This window comes from Triturus cristatus, chromosome 1_2 (assembly GCF_964204655.1).
Source record: "Triturus cristatus chromosome 1_2, aTriCri1.1, whole genome shotgun sequence".
In the NCBI taxonomy this organism is placed as follows: domain Eukaryota; kingdom Metazoa; phylum Chordata; class Amphibia; order Caudata; family Salamandridae; genus Triturus; species Triturus cristatus.
Genome location: NC_140580.1, coordinates 1,182,596,768 through 1,182,622,198, shown reverse-complemented (window position 1 = coordinate 1,182,622,198; position 25,431 = coordinate 1,182,596,768). Strand labels below are relative to the sequence as shown.

The following is a 25,431-nucleotide window of genomic DNA, read 5'->3' as shown; positions in this document are numbered from 1 at the left end:
GGCTCCGCGTCTGTCGTCGGCGTTGTGCGCCGGGATGACGTCGCCAGAGTACTTCGACACTGCCCTCGCGCGCTGACGTCAGTTCATCTTTTTTCCGCGCCGATGCGGGAAGAGCATAACCTTTTAGTCATTTTTTGTCTAAACTTTTTTGACTCTTTTGGTCTATTCTTGTCGACTCGACTCTGGTGCCGGTAGGATGCCTGGTTTTAAACCCTGTGACTTCTGTCATCGACTGATGTCGATTACGGACCACCACCACCGGTGCCTCTACTGCCTTGGGGCCGACCACGATGGAGAGTCGTGCCTCGACTGCCGGGCCTTGACTTGGAAGGCTAGGCGGGAGCGGTCCCGCAAGCTGCTCGAGCTCCGGCAGTCGGCTCCATGCCGTTCACGGTCCCGGTCGAGGAGGAGGTCGAGGGACCGTTCGCTGAGCCGCAGCCACCACCACTCGTCTGGTTCCAAGTCTTCGGGTAAGTCGAAGCATAGTAAGAAGTCCAAGAGGCGACATCGCTCTTCGGGCTCCCCTCGCCGGTCGCGCGACTCGGCTGAGGGTTGGGGTGGTACCACCCACGCTGCTTCGTCGGAGCCGCATGAGTTCTGTCCGTCCCCATACCCGCCGGTCCCTGGAACTGACGCGACTCCGGCGGAGATCAGTGCCTTCCTCATGTCCATGAGGAATCTGGCTCCGCCGTCGACTGGGAGGCCTAGCGAGCCGGCGGCTCCGGCTCCGGCGCCGTCGTCGACTCCGGTCCCGACGCCGCAGGTCCCCGGGGGGTCCAGGCCTGGACCCCAGTCTGCGCCTGTCGACCTCATGACCCCTCTGACGATGGCGTTCCCCAGTTTAGTCCCTGTCCGGCCCGGCGTCAGAGCGGCACCGTCCAGCGTCGCACCCGACGGGTGGCAATTTCATCTTCCGCCCGGCTCCGATCATTCCACCTGTCTACCAGGAATCGGATGACAGTGACGACTGGGAGGGGTCTGAGAACCCTCTGGCCCGGCAGGGCCGGTTCTTTCAGGACTGGGCAGACGAGCTGGGGGATGCCAGTGGTCTTGACACCTCCCCTGACACTGGCTTTATCTCTCCTCCGACCGTGGCTTCGGAGGAGAGTGCTGCATTTTCTGTGGGGCTGCGCAAGGCGGCCGAAGCCCTTGGGCTGGAGCTACCTGCTGTGGCCATGAGGACTAACCTCCTCACTGAAGTGCTCCAACCATCAGCAAGCTCCTCGGAGCCTCTGCTGCAGTTTAACGAAGCACTAGTGGACGTTCTGACGGGCACTTGGTCCAAGCCCTCCACAGTACCTCCTGTGGACCGGAACGTGGCCCGGCACCACCGCCCTGCACCGGGCGACCCCAGTTTTCTGTCCATGCACCCCACGCCCGAGAGCCTGGTTATCCAGGCCTCTACTTCCCAGACCTCCTTCCCGTCTGCTCCGCCGGATTGGGAGTCCAAGAGACTAGAACAGTTTGGTAAGAAGCTGTTCTCCTCCCTTAGTTTGGGACTGCGGTCTATTAACACCGCTTGTCTCTTGGACCGTTATTCCCACTCCCTGTGGGATACGGTGGAGGACGTGCTGCCCCAGTGTCCGGAGGACCAGGCTCTTGCCGAGGGGCGGGATGCAGCGCGGCACGCTATCCGATGTGGACTGGACACTACGGACTCGCTGGGTAGGGCCCTGTCGACCACAGTGGCGCTTCGCCGCCACACCTGGCTGCGGTCCATGAGTTTTTCTGGGGATGTCCAGAGCACCCTCATGGACATGCCCTTCGATCGCCTTTTTGGCGACAAAGCGGATAGTGCGCTGGAGCGCTTTAAGGACTCCTGGGCTACAGCCAAGTCCTTGGGCCTCTCGGCCCCGCGCCCGCCAGCTTCCGCTTTTCACCCCTTTCGTGGCCAAGGAAGGGGCGCCCCCTCACGTCCGCCTAGCCACAGGCCGCAGAACCAACCTCCACGCGGACGTGGATTCTGCCGAGGCGGTACGGGGGAACAACGTGACAGTCCGTCCACATCTACCCCGGCCGCATCCGCCTCAAAGCCCTCCTAGTCCGTGCTTTCAGGCCCATTCCACGCCAGTGGGAGACAGAGTTCGCCATCACCTGCTCCACTGGTATTCCATCACGTCGGACACGTGGGTGCTGCAAATCGTTCGAAGGGGCTAATCCCTCCCCTTCGAGGCGACCCCTCCAACCATGCCACCGCAGTACCACCACATGTCGGGGGATCACTTGAATCTTCTTCAGGAGAAAGTTACGTCCCTCTTGGCCAAAGGGGGCCATCGAGAGCGTTCCTGGTCCAGAAGTAGGTCGTGGTTGTTATTCCCACTACTTTCTGGTTCCCAAGAAGGGCAAAGGGGGCCTACGCCCTATCTTGGACCTCAGGAGCGTCAACGCCTTCCTCTGGAAGGAGAGGTTCAAGATGCTCATCTTAGCTCAGGTTCTGGCTGCCCTAGACCCTGGCGACTGGATGGTAGCGTTGGACTTGCAGGACGCTTATTTCCGCAACCCCGTCCTGCCGGCCCACCGGCGTTACCTGCGGTTCACGGTGGGCCAGGAGCATTTTCAGTTTACCGTGCTCCCCTTCGGCCTCAACAGTGCCCCTCGGGTGTTCACAAAAGTGATGGCGGTGGTCGCAGCTCATCTGCGCAGATTGGGGGTTCCAGTCTTCCCCTATCTCGACGACTGGTTGTTGAAGGCGGGCTCGCCCCAGGCAGTTGTCTCCCACCTCCAGAATACGGCCGACCTCCTGCTTTTGCTGGGGTTCTCCATCAATGTGCCGAAGACGCATCTGAGTCCCTCCCAGAAGCTCCTCTTCATTGGAGCGGTTCTGGACTCGGCGCAGTTCCGGGCCTATCCTCCGGAACAGCGGGTCCTGGATATTCAGGCTCTGATTCCCATCTTTCGGCCTCTATCCCGGGTTACGTCAGGTTGGTGCTGCGGCTTCTGGGTCTGATGGCCTCCTGCATCCTGCTGGTACATCACGCCTGGTGGCGGATGTGGGCTCTGCAGTGGGACCTGAAGTTTCAGTGGGCCCAGCATCGGGGCAACCTGTCCGACCATGTCTTGATCTCGGAGGGCACTGCAAGCCAGTTGCAGTGGTGGCTCACAGACCGCGATTGGGTCAGTGGCAGATCCCTCTCCCTACCCCAACCTGAGCATGTAGTGGTGACGGATGCGTCCCTCCTGGGATGTGGGGGCCACATGGGAGAGGCGGAGATCAGAGGACTCTGGTCTCCAGCGGAGTCTCGGCTCCATATCAACCTTTTGGAGCTGAGAGCGATCCGACTTGCACTAAAGGCATTCCTTCCCTCTGTCCGGGGAAGTGTAGTGCAGCTGTTCACGGACAACACCACCGCCATGTGGTATTGCAACAAACAGGGCGGGGTGGGGTCGTGGACCCTTTGTCAGGAGACTCTGCGCCTCTGGACATGGCTGGAACATCAGGGCATCACCCTGGTGGTTCAACATCTGGCGGGCTCTCTGAACGCCAGAGCAGACAAACTCAGCCGCCGGTGCATGATGGATCACGAATGGCGTCTCAACTTGGACGTGGCACAAGGTCTCTGTCAGCAGTGGGGAGTGCCTTGGTTAGATCTATTCGCCACCAAAGAGAACGCGCAGTGTCAGTAGTTCTGTGCGTTGGAGTTTCCAAGGTGGCACTCTCTCGGGGACGCCTTTCGTCGCGAGTGGAGTTGCAGTCTGTTAACGCCTTTCCACCTATACCACTTCTGCCCAGAGTGCTGAAGAAGATGAGGCGCGACCGGGCCCAAGTCATCTTGGTGGCTCCCGATTGGGCACGAAGGTACTGGTATCCCGAGCTACTCAGTCTGTCGATCGATTCCCCGGTACGACTGCCTCTTCAGGAGGACCTTCTGTCGCAGCAGCAGGGGACGGTCCTCCACCTGAACCTGTCCAGTCTCCACCTCCATGCGTGGAGATTGAGAGGCGACAGTTGATGCCATTTGACTTGACTCCTGAAGTCTGTGATGTTATTCTGGCAGCCAAGCGTCCCTCCACAAACTCGGTATACGCCTGCAGGTGGAACACATTTGTGGCATGGTGCACAGCAAAGGCTGTGGCTCCCCTTTCCGCCCCTCTTTCTGAGGTTCTCCTCTTCCTTCTTTCCATGGCCCAGCAGGGCTCTGCTCTGGGCACTCTTAAAGGTTATCTTTCTGCTTTCTCTGCCTTCCTACGGCTCCCTGATCAGCCTTCTCTTTTCAAATCCCGTTGTTTCTCGCTTCTTTAAGGGCATTACTCACATGTTTCCTCCTGTCCCTTTCGTAATGCCTCAGTGGGATTTAAATCTTGTATTGACATATCTGATGTGCGCTCCCTTTGAGCCACTTCATAATTGTCCCCTTCGTCTGTTGACACTTAAGACTGCTTTACTGGTGGAAATCACCTCTGCTAGACGGGTGAGTGAGCTCAAGGCTCTCTCTTCTAAGCCGCCTTTCCTTTCTTTCCATCCGGACAAAGTTGTTCTCAGGACTCGTCCTTCCTTTCTCCCTAAGGTGGTGACTGCCTTTCACATTGGGCAGTCGGTTAGCCTGCCCACCTTCTTTCCGCTTCCGCGTCCCTCGAAAGAGGAAGAGAGGCTCCACCGTCTGGACCCAAAACGGGCGCTGTCCTTCTATTTGGACCGCACCAAGCAGTTCCGGGTGGACGACCAACTCTTTGTGGGTTACGTGGGCGCTAAGAAGGGACGAGCGGTGCATAAACGAACCATCTCTCGGTGGGTCGTTTTGTGTATCAAAGCCTGCTACTCCTTAGCTAAAAAGGAACCTCCTGTGGGGCTGAGGGCCCATTCTACTCGGGCCACAGCGGCGACCACTGCCCTGGGCCGGGAAGTCCCCTTGCAGGACATTTGTCAGGCAGCAACGTGGGCCTCGCTGCACACGTTTGCCAACCATTGTTGCCTGGACAGCCAAGTCCGGAGAGACGGCTTCTTTGGCCGTTCTGTTCTCCAGGACTTTCTGGTGTGATCTTGGTTCGCAGACCCACCACCGGGGTTGGTATTGCTGGGGTATCTATTCTAATGTGAGGAATCTACCTAACGTGTTTCTTTCAGATGAACAAGTTACTTACCTTCGGTAACGATATATCTGTAAGAAACATTAGTTAGTTAGATTCCTCACCGACCCACCCATCCTCCCCGTTCAGGGCCCTAGAATTTTTTGGCACCAGTGTCGGTCTCTTACATGGCTCTGCGTTCCTGGCGCGGAAAGCTACGTACAAGAACTGACGTCAGCGCGCGAGGGCGGCGTCTAAGTACTCCGACGACGTCATCCCGGCGCATGACGCCGACGACTGCCGCGGAGCCGCGGACGACGCCTGGCGACGTGCAAGGGTATTGCTGACAAAAATCTTTCCGGATCCAGCCTGACGCCTGGGGATATTCTAAGTTGAGGCATCTAACTAACTAATGTTTCTTACAGATATATCGTTACCGAGGGTAAGTAACTTGTTCGTTAGGTAGATATGTTCATATCGCTCTCCTGCTGGCCAAGAGACGGGTGGCAATAACTTGGGAGAGCAGGCTTAGTCCCCAGATTGAAGGTTGGGTGAAAGACTTGGTGTATTGCCGAGAAACCTTGGATTTATATGCTGAGGTGCTGCCAGTAACATCTCCACCCAAGGACATTTGAGAGCCGTTGAGGCGATACCTGTTGCACCGAGCTCAAAGAGATGCCATATCACCCTGAGATATAATTGTAATGTTGTAATAATATACCATTCTGAGTATCTATGTGTTGGACTGTGACATGACCTGTACACCAATGTTCAAAGTGTAAGTTTGATCACATAAGGCAAACACAAGTCTGTTGATTGTGGTTTGTCTTTTTGTTTGTATCGCCCTGCGTGGCGACCTGTACTTTTCCTTGTTTCACTATGAAAATCCAATAAAGAGAATCAAAAAAATATATATATATTCGAAGATGTATGGAAGTCTCAGGACATACATGAAGTCGGAAAGACCAGTCAGCATACCCGTCATACTGTCCAGTGCGCTGAAGCATTTAATTAAAAATAGCACAATTGCATTTCTTTTCTTTGTAGATATGTTGAATATATCATGCACAAACACATGGTCTCTGGGAAAATTAAATAAAGTTAAAAATAATAATAATTAATATGGCGTTTAGTCTGCTCTTTTGCGCCAGTGATTGACTTGCTGCCTGCATGGGTGCCTCACACAATACTGACAGTCCTCATCACAGCCACATTTCATCCTATTCATTAGGTATTGTTCAAGCTCCTCACTTGGAAGTCATCAATAAGGAAGACATTTAATGAAATGTAAGCGTTTTCCACTTTTGTAATCCTAATATTTCTGAGGGTTAGTTTAAACGTATACCCAAAATATCAACCTTATTTCAATTTAATGAGCAGGCATGCCTCCCAACCCTTTATCGTAATCAAGTTAGTAGTAAAGTCACTGCATTCTCTGGATGTCAAAAGGAAATTAAACGTTTCATTTGGGTAAAAACTCTCCGGCCATTTGACCAATTGTTCTTATTAGATCAGTGAGGGCAAAGCATCCTCATTGGATTGCCTCCTGTTCTACTGAGGCCTCTGTGTGGAAGGTAAGAAGCTTGCCCAGTAATACTAGGGATCCCTGAACCAGGAGCATATAGGCAGTAGCATCTCTCTTTGCCGATGCTTCTCTTAGAGACATTGGCAAAGCAGCGACATGGAGGGCTACTCGCTTGTTCTTTAGGCATGGCTGCTGAGATGTTCAGTCCAGCACTAACTTCTGCCCAACCGGCTCAGGTGGCTCAGTGGACTGATGCATCCACTGCACGGATCAGCTTCGAATCCCAGCTCGTCCACTTAGTCTTTCAGAGTTCAATGAAATGAGTACTATTTTGTTGGGTAATAAATACATCTGTTCTTTCAAGACTCTATGTTGGGTGAATGTACACTTTCCACATACATGTTACGAAGGTGAGCCTCTTTTCTGACTCCCACTGTTCGAGGCATATGAGCTGTAGATCACACACTGTGCATAGATCACCATCTGGTGCTGGGCCCGGATGTTTGCACTTTGTTGTTGTCCTGAAAAGTCTTTGGAAGTCTCGGGATAGGTGGCTCCTCCTTTGGACAATAGTGCGCATGGGCATCGACTCCATCGTCAGATTGTTTTTTTCCGCCATCGGATGTGTTCATCGCGCTCCAGTTTGGTGTTGTTACCGATCATCTTTTCAACATGAAATCCTCACCCATACTTCGGTATTGTTTCGATCGCCTTCAACGACCTTCAAATCTTCGATTCCGGTCGTTGACGCAGGCCTTCGGGCCTACCTGCGCCATTAGGCCTTCGGCTCATGGAAAGGACTCTAAATGTGGATCCAAGTTTCCACACTCAGATCTTCAGGAGGTGTGTAACCTCTGCCTTTCACCCGAGCACAAGGCCAAAGATTGTCCAGCTTGTGCCTCTTTCCGCTCCAAGAAGACAATCCGGGACCGTCGAGCTCAAAGAACAATGGCTCGATCATCGACATCCATTCCCGACGACATCTTCCAGGAAGACATCAATGTACCGGAGCAGGAGCAGATCCAACATAGTGCCGTCAGCTCCTCCGAAGCCGACGACTCCGGGGTAGTGGGTCGTAAGTACTGATGTCGACCCCTCCCCACCCCCCCTTCCCAAAAGGGCTTTGGTCACACCTTCACCTTCAGGCTGAGGTGCACACCGGGACAAAGCTTATCATGCCCCGCCTTCGGGCTCGGCAAAGAAGCCAATACAAATGTCTTCAGGCCACTCTGGATCAAGCCAGCCGGCCGTCGGTGCCGAAACTCCATCCCCGGCACCGAAAAAGAAACCAATGCCCTCCTCCGCGCCAGCGCCTACCTCTGCATCGACGACTTCGGTGCCGAAATCCACTGGCACGGACACCCCGGCTCCGAAAAAATCTTCGGGACCAAGCAAACAACCGGCTCAAAAAACCACGGGTTCTCAGCCTATGGAGCACAGGCCTCCTGATCCAAAAAGACCACCGGAACCGAAGAAACAATCGGTATCAAAACCACTATCTGAATCTAAGAAAATTCCCGATTCCAGGCCTAAGGAGCACAAAACGGCTCTAAAACCTGACACACACACAATCGGACCACAAAAAGTCGGCATCGAAAGAACACATGTCAGTGAAGGAGCTTTTTCAACCGGATCCAACCCAAAAAACACTTCAAAAAGACCCTAAAACAGGTCAACTCATACTTAGCCCTTCAAAAAAACAGAAAATGGACAAACCTGTACCAGCTCCACCTCCTTTGAAAAAGAGAGACACTGCTACTTCTCCTTTAAGGATTCTTTCTCCTCCACACCACTGTAGGAGAGTAGGGTCTGCTTTCTATGTTCACCCCCACTTTTTGCTTTTGCTTTACTGGTTTACGACTTAGATGTGGCTGTGGGCCTGCTAATCAGACCCACAGCCCTGCTGTTCTCTCTCTAAATTAATACTATGTACTTTAGGTGCATAACCCATTTGGATAGGATCACCTTATTGGCCCCTGTACAGTGTACCCTAGGTACCCAGGGCATAGGTGTACCCTAGGCCTACCAGGGGCTGCAGCATGTATTGTGCCACCCCTGGCCTGGCCTTCCATTTTGACACAACTGGCTGATCACTCAGCTGGGGCAAGGTCGTGTAATCACCCCTTGCTTAGGTGTAGTATTCCTATACCTAACTTACATATAGACACATGTGTACCTATCAGTCACTCCTATGGCAGGCCTTGACAATCCTGGAGGCAGAGTGCTTGGTAACATGTGAGATGGTGCTCTAGCATGAGCTGAGCCTGTCTGCAGCTTTCGGAACCTTGTCCTTATAGCTGTTCTATGATATAGCCTACCATATACTCTTAAAGTGCCTTATAATCTTAGACGGTTATGGTAACTATGGTTTGGCTTTATCAAAACATGTCGTGTAAGGTGTCTAACACTAGGGAATAATACCCCCATGCCATTTCTGGACATGAGAATATTATCCCCCCCTTCTAGAGGGAAAGACATGTTAAAATCATACTTCAACTGTTAGCCTCTGACCAAAGCCTCAGCATCACAAAATGGATGCTGCTGCCACGACACAAGTCTGACCTCCTGCAGCTGGGAGTGATCCCAGCCAGGGAGGCCTGGACAATAGGTTTCCTGCTGGGGGAGGTGCTAGCACCTCTCCAGACAGCCTTTAGTGTATTGGGGCAGGGTGGGCTGAAAGGAATGAGACATGCCTGGGGCACACAAGGTGTTCCTTGCATAGTCCAGTTCAAACCGGCGCTGGGGCACTCCAGCCCCAGCTCTGGCGCGAAACTGGACAAAGGGAAGTGGGTGTAACCACCCCCTCCCAGGTCCCACCCATAAGGCGTGACCTAGCAGGTATCCCAGCCCCCCAGATTAGTATAAGAGTGGGAGTTGGGCCTCAAGACTTTAGATTATCCTGAACCTGCAAAACTGAACAGAAACTCTGGACCTTCGACATTCGACGAAAGAAGAAGACTGAAGAATCTCCCTTGTAGCCAAGGAGTGGCTACCCTGTGCAAACAGGCACCATCAAGAGACTACCCTTTGCTTTGTGAAACGTTCGACGAGGAACCGACTGCAGAGCCCGACCAGAGCCTTGATTTCCAGACTTCTCCGACCCTCATCCACATCTGCAGCAGAGCTGAGATCCGTGGAGGCGACGAGCGACGTGGGACCGGCTACCTGGGAAAAGTGGCTAGTAACTTACAGCGCAGCTTCTGAGGCACCCTCGAAGTTGTGCACCGGGGATTGAGAAGCCCCAACCCCAAGCACCATCTGCACCGAAGACCAGCCCCCCACACTCCACGAGTCCTGCGTGGGGCCCTTCAGCATTTTCCTGCTTGCCGCGTCTGTCCGGTTGCTTGCCCGCTGGCTAGTGGCCTCTGTGACGACGCTCCCTGAAATCTTCTGCGCTGGTTTGGCTCCTCCAGACTGGCTCCCGCTTCTCTGCAAAGAAGAAGCACCCCAGACCTTCCTGGTCTGCACCAGAAGCAAGTCCCTTGTTCTTCGTGGGTTCCGCTTGCCAAGGCTTGGTGAGTCCTAGTCCAACTTCGACGCCGCCGACAGCAAGAGCCTTCGTGGGACAGCTCGCCTCCTGGTCCTGGTCGTCCTCGACGCTTCCTGGTCCTCCTGGCTGCAGCGACAAGCTTCACCTTCACCTGCAACTCTTCACGACATCGCCTGGTTCCTTCCTGGTTCCACGTGGTCACTGGCTAGTGACCTTGACTCTGTCCCTTCTGCTTGCAGGTTTCTTCTCTTCTTGATCCCAGCCTTGGGATCCACCGGACACTCTTCACTGACTGCCTGTCAGCATCTTTCTTCAGGCATCCATAGGAGTCGACGACGAAAACGACGCATCTTCACCCCTATGCACCCGCAGTCTGTGGGCTAGGTAACTTGGGTACTCCGGTGCTCATCAGGATAGTGACTATCCTAGTGTCTAGTTTTCAAGTCTCAACTTCCTAGCTACTCCGGAAGTGTCCTAAATCTATCTATTTCCAAACTGTACTATTGCTATTGACTTTTACGCATTACGCGTGAGTGTTTCCACTCTGCACACGAATCCCGTGGGCCTCCCACTTCCTAACTAACGCTAGTGTAGTGTAGCCCCAGCGATTCCCTAGGCCTAGGCCTATTCTATTTCCGTGACAGTGGTTCTTATACCACTTATTTAGTATATGGTTTGCGTGGCCCCTAGGGCCTAACTGTATTACTTACCTGTGTGACTTACTGTATGCATTAATAAGACTGTGTTGTACTTACCTCTAAACTCATAAAGAGTGCTGAGGGTTTGCTTAGAATAAATACACTTTATTTTATATATATATCTGTTGTGGTGTCCTTTCATTTGGTATTCAAGGGATTATATATGGTATCACAGCTGGCTTCACATGCCATTCAGAGTTTAGCCTAAGACTGCTCTTGTCCATGCTACCACTAGGATAGCTGGTCTATAAGGTTGACTTTACAACCAATCACCATAAGGGTATTTGGACTGATATAAGGTGTACACTATAACTAGTGACATCATACATCAGGCCAACTTCTCACAACCACTCTCTTATCCCATATTCACCTCCCTCACTATCTTCTCCACCTCCAGATGATGATGACACCTCTGACGACATGGGGGATGATCACCCTTTAGGTGAACCCAGTCCTCCTGATGCCCCAAAAGATCCATGGGAGGATTATGACACGCCAGATGTCCCAGACACACCTCAGGACGACATCTACCCATCTAGGCCAACCCCTCCTGAGGACACTATAGGATTCACTCTGCTCATACACAGAGCAGCAGAATACCAGGGGGAAACCTACATACAGACCCTATAGAGGAAGATTTCCTCATGGACACTTTCAACCCATCCCAAAGGTCCAGTGCCATTCTCCCCATGTTAAAAGGGGTAATCGAACAAGCTCCTGAAGTGTTTAAGGATCCTGTAAGGGCCAGAGTCATTAACCCCAGGGGAGAAAAAAACTACAAAGCTGCCGCATCTGACCCTGTTTATATTAAAGGGCAAATACCCTTAGATTCCTTAGTGATCTCCAACGCCAGGAAAAAGGCCAATTCGCAAACCACAGGAGATGCCCCACCTCCTGATAAAGAGTCAAAACTGCTGGCAGCGTAGGGTAAAAGAACAGCGTCCCTAGCAGCTAACATGTCAAGGATTGCCAGCACACAGGATTTGCTTGCAAGACATGATAGGGCACACTACGACAAACTAGAGACCCTACTACAACACCTTCCAGATCAATACAAGAAACAAGCTAATGATCCCATCCAGGAAGGCAAGGTCATAAAAAATACCTCCATTTGTTGTGCTCTCAATGCTGCAGACCCAGCATCCTGGGCTATTAACCCCAGCGTCCTTTTACGCAAACATGCATGGCTACGCATTTCTGGCTTCAAGCCGGAGGTCCAAATCGCTATATTAAACCAACCTTTTGATAAAGAACACCTGTTTGGACCCAATATAGATTCATCTTTAGAAAAGATGAAAAAGGACACCGACATGGCCAAATCAATGGGAGCATTGCAATCACAAGCTCCCAGAAGTTCTTTTCGTCGCCTTTCTTACAGAGGCCCCTCTAGAGGTTTTTCTACCGAAAACCCCTACACTTCGTACAAGAGTCTAACACAGACCTCATCTAACAGAGGCTATTACAGAGGAGGCTACAGGGGCATTAACAATAGGGGTAGAGGCAAAAGTACCAACACTCTTACCGCCTCCACCCCTAAACAATGACTTCCCTCCACTCCCCCCGGACCACTCTACTCCGGTCGGGGGGAAATTGCTTCAGTTCCTACCTGTCTGGAACAACATTACAACAGACAGGTGGGTGAGACAAATCATCTAATCCGGTTATTGCCTGGAGCTCACTTCAACTCCCCCACACATTCCACCCAGACAGTGTCCAATGTCGGCAGAACTCTTAACGCTTCTAAAACAGGAGGTACTTTCCCTCCTACAAAAACATGCCAGAGAACCAGTTCCCCTTCATCACCAAAACATAGGGGTTTACTCCCTGTATTTCCTCATTCCAAAGAAGGACGGAACCCTGATACCCATCTTGGATCTCAGACCATTAAACCTCTACATACAATCAGACCATTTCCATATGGTCACTCTTCAGCAGGTCCTCCCGTTACTCAAACAGGGCGATTTCCTTGCCACATTAGATCTCAAGGACGCCTACTTCCACATTCCCATTTACCCTGCTCACAGGAAATACCTTTGGTTTGTGGTAGACGGCCAGCATTACCAGTTCAAGGTCCTCCCGTTCAGAGTCACCACAGCACCCAGGGTCTTCACAAAATGTCTGGCAGTGGTAGCAGCCCACTTAAGAAGACAACAGATTCACGTCTTCCCATATTTGGACGACTGGCTCATAAAAGTCAAGTCACATATCCAGTGTGTAAATCACACACACGCCACAATACAACTACTTCACGACTTGGGGTTTACCATAAATAGACACCTCAAAAAGCCTTGCATATCCCAGTCCAGCCAGGATAGCAACCATGCAAGCTCTTATAGCAAGATTCCAACCGCAACACTCACTTCCAGCTCGAGTGTTCATGCAACTAATAGGGATGATGGCCTCTTGCATATTCATAGTACCTCATGCAAGACTCCTGATACGCCCTTTACAAGAATACTTGGCACGTCAGTGGAACCAAGCTCAAGGTCAGCTGACCGATCTGGTGTTGGTGGACGGCCGCACACTTCTCTCTCTGCAGTGGTGGAACACCCAAAACCTTTCCAAAGGGCGACCGTTCATAGAGCCAGTTCCACAGACTGTGCTAACAGCAGACGCATCGCTCACCGGCTGGGGAGCTCATCCACTTCATCACACCATGCAGGGCAGGTGGACTCCTCTGCAAAAGCTACTCCACATCATCCACTGGGAGTTGCTAGCAATTTTTCTAGCACTAAAATCATTTCAGAAACACATAGTAGGCAAAGCTGTCTTAGTTCACACAGACAATATGACAGCAATGTACTATTTACAAAAACAGGGGGGGGGGGCACTCTCTCCAGCTCTCTCAATTAGCACAAACGATATGGAGATGGGCCATTCCTCAGAACCTTTTCCTGTTAGCTCAACATCTCCCAGGAATTCAAAATCACATGGCAGATCTGTTAAGTCGACAGACACAACAGATTCATGAATGGGAACTTCATCCACAGGTTCTCCAACTGTTCTTCCAAATGGGGTCAGCCAGAGATAGATCTCTGCGCCACGCATTACAACACAAAATGCCCAAGCTTCGCCGCCAGATATCCACACCCATTGTCCAAAGGCAATGCGATATGGATGAATTGGTCAGGCAGATTTGCGTATGCTTTTCCACCTCTCCCACTCATTCCATTAGTGGTGTGCATGCTGCAACAACAGTCGCTCACACTGATCCTAGTTGCTCCAACGTGGGCCAGACAACCCTGGTACACAACATTGTTGGAACTATCAGTAGTCCTGCACCAAAAACTACGCCTTTCCCCCACAGCTCTTAACACGGAACCATGGAGAGATCAGACACCCAGATCCAGCACAGCTCAGCCTAGCGATCTGGCTCCTGTAGTCCTAGAGTTTGGTTATCTCAATCGTCCCCCTGATTGCATGAATGTTATCAAGGAGGCTAGGTGCCCCACCACTAGAGCCTGCTATGCAGCCAAGTGGAAAAGATTTGTCATATACTGTAACAATAACAACATCAACCCTCTAGATGCCTCCACTCAGCACATCGTATGTTATCTACTGCATCTTCAAAGATGTAATCTGGCATACACATCAATTAGATTACATCTCGCTGCCATTGCAGCTTACCTACAAAATAGACAGCACCTATCACTGTTCAGGGTGCCCGCCATAAAAACATTCATGAAAGGCCTCAAAAGAATAATTCCTCCCAGGGTACCTCCTTCCCCAGTGTGGAATCTAAACGTCGTCCTCACAAGATTAATGGGTCCCCCATTCGAATCTCTGCATAAAGGTGAACTACAATTCCTCACATGGAAAGTCGCTTTCCTTGTGGCCATTACATCTCTTAGAAAAGTCTGTGAGCTACAGGCACTAACCATTCAAGAACCATTTTTACAACTCCATCATAACAAAGTGGTTCTTAGAACAAAGCCCAAATTCCTTCCTAAAGTTATTTCTCCCTTTCATCTGAACCAATCTGTTGAGTTGCCAGTGTTCTTCTCGCAACCACAAACAGTAGCAGAAAGAGCTCTTCATACACTGGACGGAAAGAGAGCACTCCTTTACTATATAGACAAAACAAAACCCTTTCGTAAAACAAAACAACTTTTTGTATCCTTCTCACCACCACATAAAGGCAATCCCATATCAAAATCTGGTATTGCGAGGTGGATTGTCAAATGTATACAAATTTGCTATCACAAAGCAAAATGAACACTATCTATTCCCCCTAAGGCCCACTCTACTCGAATGGTAGGGGCTTCAATGGCATTTTTAGGGAACATTCCTCTAGATGACATCTGCAAAGCAGCTACATGGACTACACCGTACACATTCACAAAACACTATTGTGTAGATGTGCAAACAAAACAACAAGGTAGTGTGGGCCAGGCTGTACTCCAAACACTATTTCAATCTACTGCAACAGATATTGGTGGTTGCCGCTAAGGAGGAGTACTACTATACAATCTATGCTCAGTGTGTGATCTGCAGCTCATATGCCTCGAACGGAAAATGCTACTTACCAGTATGCATCTCTTCTTGGCATGTAGAACTGTAGATCCACACACGCCCACCCACCTCCCCGGCTACCTTTATCTGTTCCAGTAATATTTTATTTAGATACAACATACATGGACATCTATTTCTTACAAAAACTCCATCATTTCCCTTCCTGGCGAAAAAACAATGGAGTCGATGCCCATGCGCACTATTGGCCAAAGGAGGAGCCACCTATCCCGTGACTTCCAAAGACTTTCCAGGACAACAACAAAGTGCAAACATCCCGACCCAACACCAGATAGCGATCTATGCAGAGTGTGTTGATCTACAGCTCTACATGCCAAAAACAGATGCATACTGGTAAGTAGCATTTTCCTTATTATGTATACTGCTTCATTACATGCCTTCAAGCTTGTGAATCGGTGAAAGATCCAATACTGGAGAAGAAGAGCTATAGTTGGCCAGCATTGGTGGTGTTAACAGATGTACATGCCTTCAAGCTTGTGAATCTATGAAAGAGTCAGTACTGGAGAAGAAGAGCTATCATTTGCCAGCATTGGTGGTGTTAACCGATGTGCATGCCTTCAAGCTTGTGAATCTATGAAAGATCCAACACTAGAGAAGAAGAGCTATAGTTTGCCAGCATTGGTGGTGTTAACAGATGTACATGTTACCCACCTCTTCCCTTTAATAGAGGCTCCACTCTTTATACTTATAATGTTTGTACTATTCAATAGCCAAATAAGACTGACAAAGAGTTGGAAATCGAGCAGCATACATTTCATTCTTTTATAGAGGATGTACATTACACCATATGTAAGAAATTTATTTTGCCAATTACTGCAGATTGTACACCAAAGGTTCATTGTTAATACTTAACTGGCCTCTGAAAATCTGGCTGACGGAACCTCTGTGACGGGAGTAAAGCTCACTGCCTGTCCACTGGTTTGGTTAGACTTTGGGCCATAAAAGGAGATGGATAGGTTAGTTTGGCTATGGCTCTTTTCATTGTTACTGTAGTGCTTAATTGAACACTGCTACATACCATTGTCTACCTCTGCTTCACAACCTAACTATGGGAACTTTTCAAGTATCTTCATCTAGGAAAGATTCTAACCTGTAGAACCGTGAAAGTGGGTAGGAGTGCACTGCTTGCATGTAACATCGCCATTACCCCATAGCGTCCTGGTAGTTTTAATTCAGTTTTTCACACAAAGTTCATATTATTTTTGAGCTAATGCTGTCTTTCAAAATCGTATCTCTAGACACCAGTGTTTCGGGATTCTTCCGTCATTAGTAGAGAATAGTTCTGGGTTGCTGGACATGCTGCCAATTTTCTCAGGTATAATCCCACTCATAGTGTGCAGGAATTCCAAACCTCGTCAGCTTGGGGGCGACTCACAAGAGCCTTTTATCAGTGAAAGTGGGTAGGAGCGCACTGCTTGCATGTATCAGCGCCATTACCCCATAGCGTCTTGGTAGTTTTAATTAATTTTTTCACACAAAGTTCATATTATTTTTCAGCTAATGCCATCTTTCGAAATTGTATTTCTAGACACCAGTGTTTCGGGATTCCTTCCTCATCAGTAGAGAATATTTTCGGGTTGTTGGACATGCTGCCAAATTTCTCAAGTGTAATCCCACTCGTAGCGTGCAGGTGTACCAAAGCTCGTCAACTTAGGGGCAGCTCACAAGAGCCTTTTTATCAGTGAAAGTGGGTAGGAGCGCACTGCTTGCATGTAGAACTGTGTATACAAGTAAGTAACTGTTCGAGGCATACGAGCTGCAGATTGTATACTTTTGCTTAGATCGCCATCTGGTGTTGGGCTCGCATGTTTGCACTTTGTTTTTGTCTTGGAAGAAGTCTTTGTAGTCACGAGGTAGGTCGATAGTGCGCATGGGCATCGACTCCATCCTTATATTGTTTTTGCCAGCAGCAGGAGGTCAGACTCGTGTCTGTGGCAGCAGCATCCATTTTGTGATGCTGGGGCTCTGGTTAACTTTAACCAGGTAAGTAGGTTACAACATGTCTTTCCCTCTAGAAGGGGGGAATAATATTCTCATGTCCAGAAATGGCATGGGGGTATTATTCCAAAGTGTTAGACACCTTACACGACATGTTTTGATAAAGCCAAACCATAGTTACCATAACCGTTTAAGATTATAAGGCACTTTAAGAGTAAATGGTAGGCTATATCATAGAACAGCTATAAGGACATGGTTCCGAAAGCTGCAGACAGGCTCAGCTCATGCTAGAGCACCATCTCACATGTTACCAAGCACTCTGCCTCCAGGATTGTTAAGGCCTGCCATAGGAGTGACTAATAGGTACACATGTGTCTATATATAAGGTAGGCATAGGAATACTACACCTAAGCAAGGAGTGATTACACGACCTTGCCCCAGCTGAGTGATGAGCCAGTTGTGTCATAATGGAAGGCCAGGCCAGGGGTGGCATAATACATGCTGCAGCCCCTGGTAGGCCTAGGGTACACCTATGCCCTGGGTACTATACAGGGGCCAATAGGGTGATCCTAACCAATTGGGATATGCACCTAAAGTACATAGTATGAATTTAGAGAGAGAACAGCAGGGCTGTGGGTTTGATTAGCAGGCCCACAGCCACATCTAAGTCGAAAACCAGTAAAGCAAAAGCAAAAAGTGGGGGTGAACATAGAAAGCAGACCCTACTCTCCTACAGTTGGAGCCTAAGATTTGCATATTCAGCTCTATCGGTGTCTATACCATCAAACATCATCTTAATTATACAGATAATACCACAAAAGTGGATTATTTGAACAAACGGTGTAGTTAATCAGATCGAGACCCTTTTATGGCTACAAGTCTTACTATGCAGGCTTGCCACTTACCAGGAATTCAAAATTTCAAAGCAGAGTTCATAAGCAGGTTGTACAAAAGAAAATCTTGAGTGTGTTTTAGACAAAAAAAGTTCTTCAGAAAATCTATGTGGTGTGAGGTGATCCACCAATAGATCTCGCTTCGCATCTCAAAACACAAACTGCTAAAGCTTCACCTCTAGTGGATGGGAACCAAGTTCTAATTGCTTGTGAAGGGCTCAGGCAGTGTTTGTTCCCTACTGCTTCTGATGTTGGTAAAACTGCACAACATACTGCCATGCAAGCTGAACTTACTCACCAGATTACAAGGCCACTTACTTCATCTGAACCTGATATAGTTGAATTTGTTGTTAGGTTTCCTGAGATCAGACAAGACGTGCCTCTGACTCTACTTCAGCCATGCATCATGGATAGACATGTTGAAAGATGCAAAAAGTCCTTGCACAAGGGTGTCTTATGACTGCGAGTGGAAGCGATTTTGCTTGTGCCAACACCAGGATCACATCCCAGCTACTCCCATGAAGAGGTGATTCTACCGTATTTCTCATCTTAGCCAGTCAAACATTTATTCAGCTAAAAGCCATTAAAAGATGTACGTATCGGCATTAACACTAAAAAATAAATGCAAACAAGTAGATCATACAACAATCTAAGGAATAAAAAAAAACGAAATCATGAAAGAACACAATTCAACAAGTGTCAAAATACATATATATGACTCATTGGGCCACAACATTTCATATCAAAACATCTAAACAAAAATTGTTAGAAATTGTATTTGAAATGTAGTATTAGTATTAATCAACCATTTCACTTGGGTTGTGCCCAAATAAGCTTAACAGCCATCTAGATGTAGGATTTGATGACCCAACTGGTTTCAAAGAAAATAATTCTTTGTAGTAGACAATATAGCTTTTCAGATCCAGTTTTAGAGAGGACTTTGCTCTGAGAGAAATGTGAAGTTTTATTGGATTTTGTTTTTATAGGCACCAAGTAGTGGGAGCTCTTTGAAAGTGACGATCCAACAGAGCAGCGAGAGTCGCGCCATCAGTGCTACCGCTCAGAAGCCTGCACCGAGGGCCAGTGAGGGGAACACTGCAGTGCAGCCAACTGCAGGAGCCAGGCCCAAGTTCTTCTGTTATATCTGCAAAGCCAACTATCACACCCTGGAGGTAAGGCACGTGGGCCAGGCGGGGCGGAGGTGGGAGAGGTTTGGGCATGAGGGCGCGATGTCTACCCTCCGGGTCAGTGCTCGCACTCTGAATTGCCTGAGAACAGACGAGGATCGAAATAACATGAACGGTTTAGCAAATGCTTTGAAAAATGAAGAAGTAGTTTCCGTTTTCTGCAGCAGTGACTCTCCTTTGATAATCAAAAGAACTCCATAGCACCTTCACAAAATAATAAAGAAAGCACCTTTGTTCACAAAATGTGATTTATTTTCATGCAAAATTCCAATTGTGGTGAATTATTAGAAACGCTGTATTGACCGAATTTCACTTAAGGCTTGATTTAGGACTTGGTGGACAGGGTACTCCGTGACAAACATGACAGAAATCCCATCTACCTCAATACAAGTGCATTGTATACTATAGCACTTGTAAAAAGGAGGACGGGACATCCGTCACATTTGTGACGGAGTAACCCTCCTCCAAATCAGGCCCTTTTTTTCTTTACAAATTAGGCTAGTACTTATTTCAAATGGTCAATACATTAAAAAAGGTTCTCACAAATCTTTTTTTCAACAAACAAAATGAAGAGACAAGAAGGGCAGTGTAGTCAGCCTGCAGCTCAAAGTAGTTGGGAAATTGGGCTGCTCCTTTAAAGATACACATGCCACCGGTATCGTCTCATGCCCGACTAGTGACAGTTGCTCTTCAGGTGCCCTACTTAACAAAGAATGAAGGCAGGAAATAGCCCCAGAGGCTCTGCACTGTTCTTCTTCCTTCCTCTCACCTTCCTAAAGAATGCAAGTTCTCTGTAAAAAATATCCTGAAGACTCTGAAGGAGAGAGAAAGATGTGGGCTGCATTGGCAAGCAGGAAAAGGCAGCACTAGGAACTGGTCTTTAGCATGGAAAAGGGACTCCTGCTTTACCTCCTACTACTGCCTCTGCAGACCCCCAGACTACACATCTGTTCCACGGCGAGGTATATGATGCAGAGAACAGATACTGGCGCAAGTTATAGTTGCCTTGGGGCATGAGTTAAAGTTTCACTATAACTGTTGAATTTTTATGGTTTTGTGCATGTAGAATCTAAACCTAACTATAACATCCTTGTAACCTTTGTTTTATTAATGAAAAACATAATAAATATATATAAGTGTGTGTATATGTATAAATGTGTGCATGTGTGTAAGGTGTATATATACATGTATATATACACATATTTTGCCAAGACACCTGTGATCAAGGGCGCAAAACGCCCGAAACGCGTAAGGAGTTTTAACTTTTGGCAGATAAATTCTGTGCGTTGGCTGTTTGGGAGCAGAGTTGCCTTGCGGAAATAAAGTAACACACAAAGTGTTTGGCTCTCCAAAGTCTGAGATATATATATATATATATATATATCTGGCATGAAGAATCCCAACACAGCAGAAGTGCTGTGGTCTTGCCCGACGCGTTTCATGCTATTGAAGCATTTCCTCAGGGGCTCGCAGGTAAACAAGAGTCTTTGGTCACGGCAGTTAAATAGGCACCATAACGTAACTTAGTCCCCGCCCTGATGGGCGTGGCCACAGCTGTGGCTTGTTACACAAGTGAGCTGCTGTGACCAGGCTCAAAGCATCATCATAATTCATCCCTAAGTGGGTGGTGATGACTGTCTTGTGCCTCTTCTCATGCTCGAAGTGTTGATCCATTGGGGCACACCTGCCCTCGAGTTCCAGCGTCGGTCACAGCGGCTCTGAGCTTAGCTTTATTTTTCAAAAAATATTTTTGGGAAGGCTAATTTAAACAACCTCACACTACATCCTTTCGGACCAGAGAGATTTTCCAACATTTTCTGGCAGGTATTTATTTATTTCTGACAGAATGCCTTCATTCTTTATGAAGTTTCCTAATTGTGGCAAAAAAGCCCTGACAGACCCTCACAGTCTCTGCATAGTATGCCTTCCGGAAGACCATCGTCTGGAGGATTGTGAACATTGCAAAAAAATGCCATGAAGAACCATGAAGGACAGGTAGAGGATCATACTGCTCGGGCTACAAGAGGCGTCAGGAGGGTTGAGGAGGTCATTTACCATCTATCACTTTTCACACTTTACAGATTACGTAAGTGGTAGAGCCAAGTAGTGCGGAAACTCCACAAAAAACGTCATTCCTGATTGAAGTCGAGACCCATGATGTCAATTACAGGTACAGCACCAACCTGCTCACCGTGAAGACAAGATACTTCGCCGTTGATGTCAGGAAATTACAGTAAGTCAGCGACGGAAATGAACTCGAGGCAGAGACCTCAGTCGAAGTCGAGAATGTCACAGACATTGAGGCAGCCACTGTTGACGCTGTGACCACCACCATCTACCCCGGAAGAACCGTTTCATTTGACGTCAAACCTCTGTCCTCTGCTTCACCATCACAGAGACATACGGATCACATCAATACTTATATTGATGTTTTGGTAAGAGGAGTTCCAAACTGAACTTACCTATTCCGATACCTGCTACATCTTGTTCTGTGACGTTCGAGACAAACCATCATAGAGCTTCTTCAAACCCTATATTTCCCTTTGTAGGAAGCTGGCTCTTTATATAGTGTACTATAACGAAGTACTCTGTGCAGAGAGTCCACTGGGTCCCCAGTTGTTTTACAGAGGGAAAAGTAAATAATACTAATGCTCGCTTTTGTTTTAGAGTGGGCGAGCAGTTCGGCTTATCAGAGCGTAGTGCTAAGCATTTGTTATACTCACAGAGGCGATAAATGAGACACACGCTTAAAGAATGAATCCAAGACCAAATTAGAAAAATAACAGTTCTTTTTATAAATGTTTCGAACTCGAGAACTTAATTTCAAGGTAAGTGCAGTTTTCAATAGAAATATTCAAAGTTAAGTAAAGCAATCAAACCTGTGCACTTTTACACACAATGCAATCAATCAAATAATCTTTAATCAGTCATTTCCCAGATGATCATAAAAGATGCTCATGATTTAAAAAAACTCATGGATTAATATAAAACAGTCAAATGATTAAAATGTTTTAAATACAGCAAAAGAAAATAGAATGCATACCAGGCACAATAGCCTTAAAAAAAGACCTATTCTAAAAACATGAGATAATATAAAACAATACAGACACAAAAGCCAGAACATGAGATATAAATAGAATTGAGCATTTGTTGGTTAGAATAACATTGCCTTTCTCACATGTTAACCCGCTAACCGCGGCGTAAAATGCGGGCGGGGCCGCGTCGGCAAACGGACGTGCGCAGCACTACAGACGCAGTGCTTGCGACGGCTGTTGGCCGACGCACGCAGCGAATGGGTTAAATGCCCCTCAAAAAATGGCCAACCAAATAACCGGTATCTTGGCAATTTAGCTGCTGTAAGAAGAGCAAAGCAGCTTTGCACTTAGTAAATTTGTGCCTGCGCAATAGAGGCAATAGAAATTTCCTGGTAAAAGGAAGAGAGAAATTGCAAAAGAAAACAAAGTGCAATAAGGTCTGGTTTGATTGCTCGTCGCACGGGCAAATACAAATATTGTTTGAGGAGTATTGTAAGGGAAAACACAACATCCAGCGTATCGTTCCTAACCTAAAACGAGTCAGTAAGTTGCGTTCATACACCTTTTGCCCAAATACCTTTATGGGGCTGTCTTCTGAACCAAACAATAATCTCTTACAAATGGCTTCACCACTTCCACGGCCTCCCTAGAGGCTTGTCTGTATGAAGAAAAGCATTCTTGGGTCCAGCTTTTATCTTTATTGGTGATATTTTCCGGGTTCTCAAACAAGTGTGCGCAGTCCAGAGCCAAAGTGGTTTCTCTTATATATTTGAGCCATGGAAATTTCAGTCCATTATCACAAGCGAGGTAATCTCTAACAACTGCACGGTTGAGCTCAGCTTCCTTATTTGACCAAATGGAACACCAAAGGGTTAAAGGGGCAGCACCAATAGGGTCATGAAAATACTCGAGGCCTAATTCTTGGTGTAGGGGGAAGTGGGGTGTCGAGGGAGAAACCCACGACAGGCAACAGCAAAATCTATTTTCCTTGAATTGAATGGCTGAAACGTCCCTGTAACCCCATACACCCATGCTATAGGTCAAAGTTAGAAGGCATTGTCTTTTATACATTTATTTTAAAGGGGCCAGTGGCTTTCTACCAATGCAAGCAGCAAGAGAGAAAATGGTGCCGACTGCACGAGAAAATCGGTTAGTGTCCTCCTAAAACACTCGGACCATGTGCAAGCATCCTCAAAATCTAGGCCAAGATAAGAAAAAAGGATACCCTGTCTAATTTTTCCTTTCAATCAATTAAGTACTAGTTTTGGTGTTCTCGGGACGGCACACCATAATGAATGTTTTGGAGTAATTTCTTTTCAAGTGAAGACCCTTCATGTATTTCACTAAGTTACAGAGTAATAACTTCAGACCCTTCGCCATTCTAGCAAGAAGCACTGTGTCATCCACATAAAATAAGGCAGGCTCTGCTTTATTTTCAACAAGAAGTACATCTGCCCCAGCAAAATCTAGTGTCCTCTCCAAATCATTACTATACAATAAAAAGAGGATGGAGGCTTGGCGTACTCCTCGATTGACTTTAAATGGAGAAGTACACTCTCCGGCCTCACCAAACCTTACTGAGGCTATGAGATCCCGTTATAGGAGTCTGAGGAACGACACCAGGTCTGCCTCCAGACCCATGAGTTCAAGGATTGCCCACAATTTCGACCTACTTACGCAATCAAAGGTGCTCGATAGGTAAATAAATGTAAGATAGATTGGGATGTCCCTTGCATATTTCTATTTGGCCACGATAAGATGTAAGTTTAAACACTGCTAAATAGTTCCTAGGCCCTTCCAAAAATCATATTGAACCCTGGATATGATGTTATTCTCATTTGTCCACAATAAAAGTCGATCTAAGACCACTCTACCAATTATTTTAGTGGTGTAGTCAAGCAGAGATATTGGTCAGTAGCACTGAGGTTCGTTGGCATTGCCCTTTTCAAAGACGTGTACAACAATTGAAAGACTCCGAGAGGGTAATACCCCCTCACTACAAACCCTATTATAGACAAAAGTAAGTACCACTGACCAAAATCCTGGGTCCTCCTTAAATAAGTCTACGGGCACCCCATCGGTGCAGTATTTTTACACAAACAATTGGTCTGAGGTCAGTCTTTGAATGTGTGCTATAATTTCTTGCCTGAGTGTGTATAATAAATGCTTAACACTACTCTCTGATAAAGCCTTACTGCTCGCCCACACTACCACAAATAGAGAGTGAGTAGATATCAACGTATTACCTCTGTAAGCCTCTAGGGATCCACTGGACTCTATGTACACTATACCATACTTTGGTATAGTATATATAGAGCCAGCTCCCTACAGCACCTTCTTCTACATCGACTTCTCTTCCAGGGGATCCTCATCAATAGTCATAAGCACTAGAAAATTCCCGCCTTTGCGCGGGACCCCGGAAACACAATCATATATGTGATAAACATATATGCATATATATATATAAATTACCTACTGGCGGTCGCCAGTAGGTAGTTATAGTTAGGACCTATTTTCCATAGGAAATCCGCAACATACTATTCCCAATAAGTCTGGCGCCGGTTGACGAATCTTCGCAAAATTTTCCAAACTTTTGGCCAGCTCCGGTCCGCTCCTATCCTGAAAGTTTCGTGGTGATTCGTCAAGTGGGAACTGAGAAAAAAGGGGGGTCCCAAAACGCTTTTTCCCCATGAAGTTTCCCATAGGACCTGTTGACGCAGCTACAGCCCGAACTGCTGAACGGAATTACACCAAATTTGGCAGAAAGGTAGACCTTGGTTCAGAGTCGTGCCTTTTGCTTAAATGATGTAAATCCGTTCAGTAGTTCCAGAGAAAATCAAAAGTAAAATCACATATATATCTGGACGGAGCCTAACCACACATCTCATCGTGAGATCTGATTGGCTGTCAGCACTTCATTCAAGAAGTGTTGGCAGCCATCTTGGGACCAATATACATGATAGCACCTCATTAAAAAGCATTGGAGTTAATAGAAGGTTTTAAGACTTTAGTTACATTATAAATCATTTGTTGATGGTACCATACTCATTTTAGGAATTGTGGTGTGTTCTAAGGTCATTTTACCATGTGAAAAAGCCTTCTGCTGGGATATCATGAATCATGTTTGAGAG

The 25,431-nt window shown here is 47.6% G+C and overlaps 1 protein-coding gene across 4 annotated transcripts in view; it reads left to right on the top strand.

Moving 5' to 3' along the window:
- CIZ1 (CDKN1A interacting zinc finger protein 1) overlaps positions 1–25,431 on the top strand; it is a 1,193,645-nt gene that overhangs the window by 627,491 nt on the left and 540,723 nt on the right. For all 4 annotated transcript variants that reach the window (XM_085614087.1, XM_085614089.1, XM_085614086.1 and 1 more), the window contains exon 9: positions 19,065–19,250. In XM_085614087.1, the coding sequence (XP_085470213.1) occupies positions 19,065–19,250 (186 nt within the window). The remainder of the gene's footprint in view (positions 1–19,064; positions 19,251–25,431) is intronic.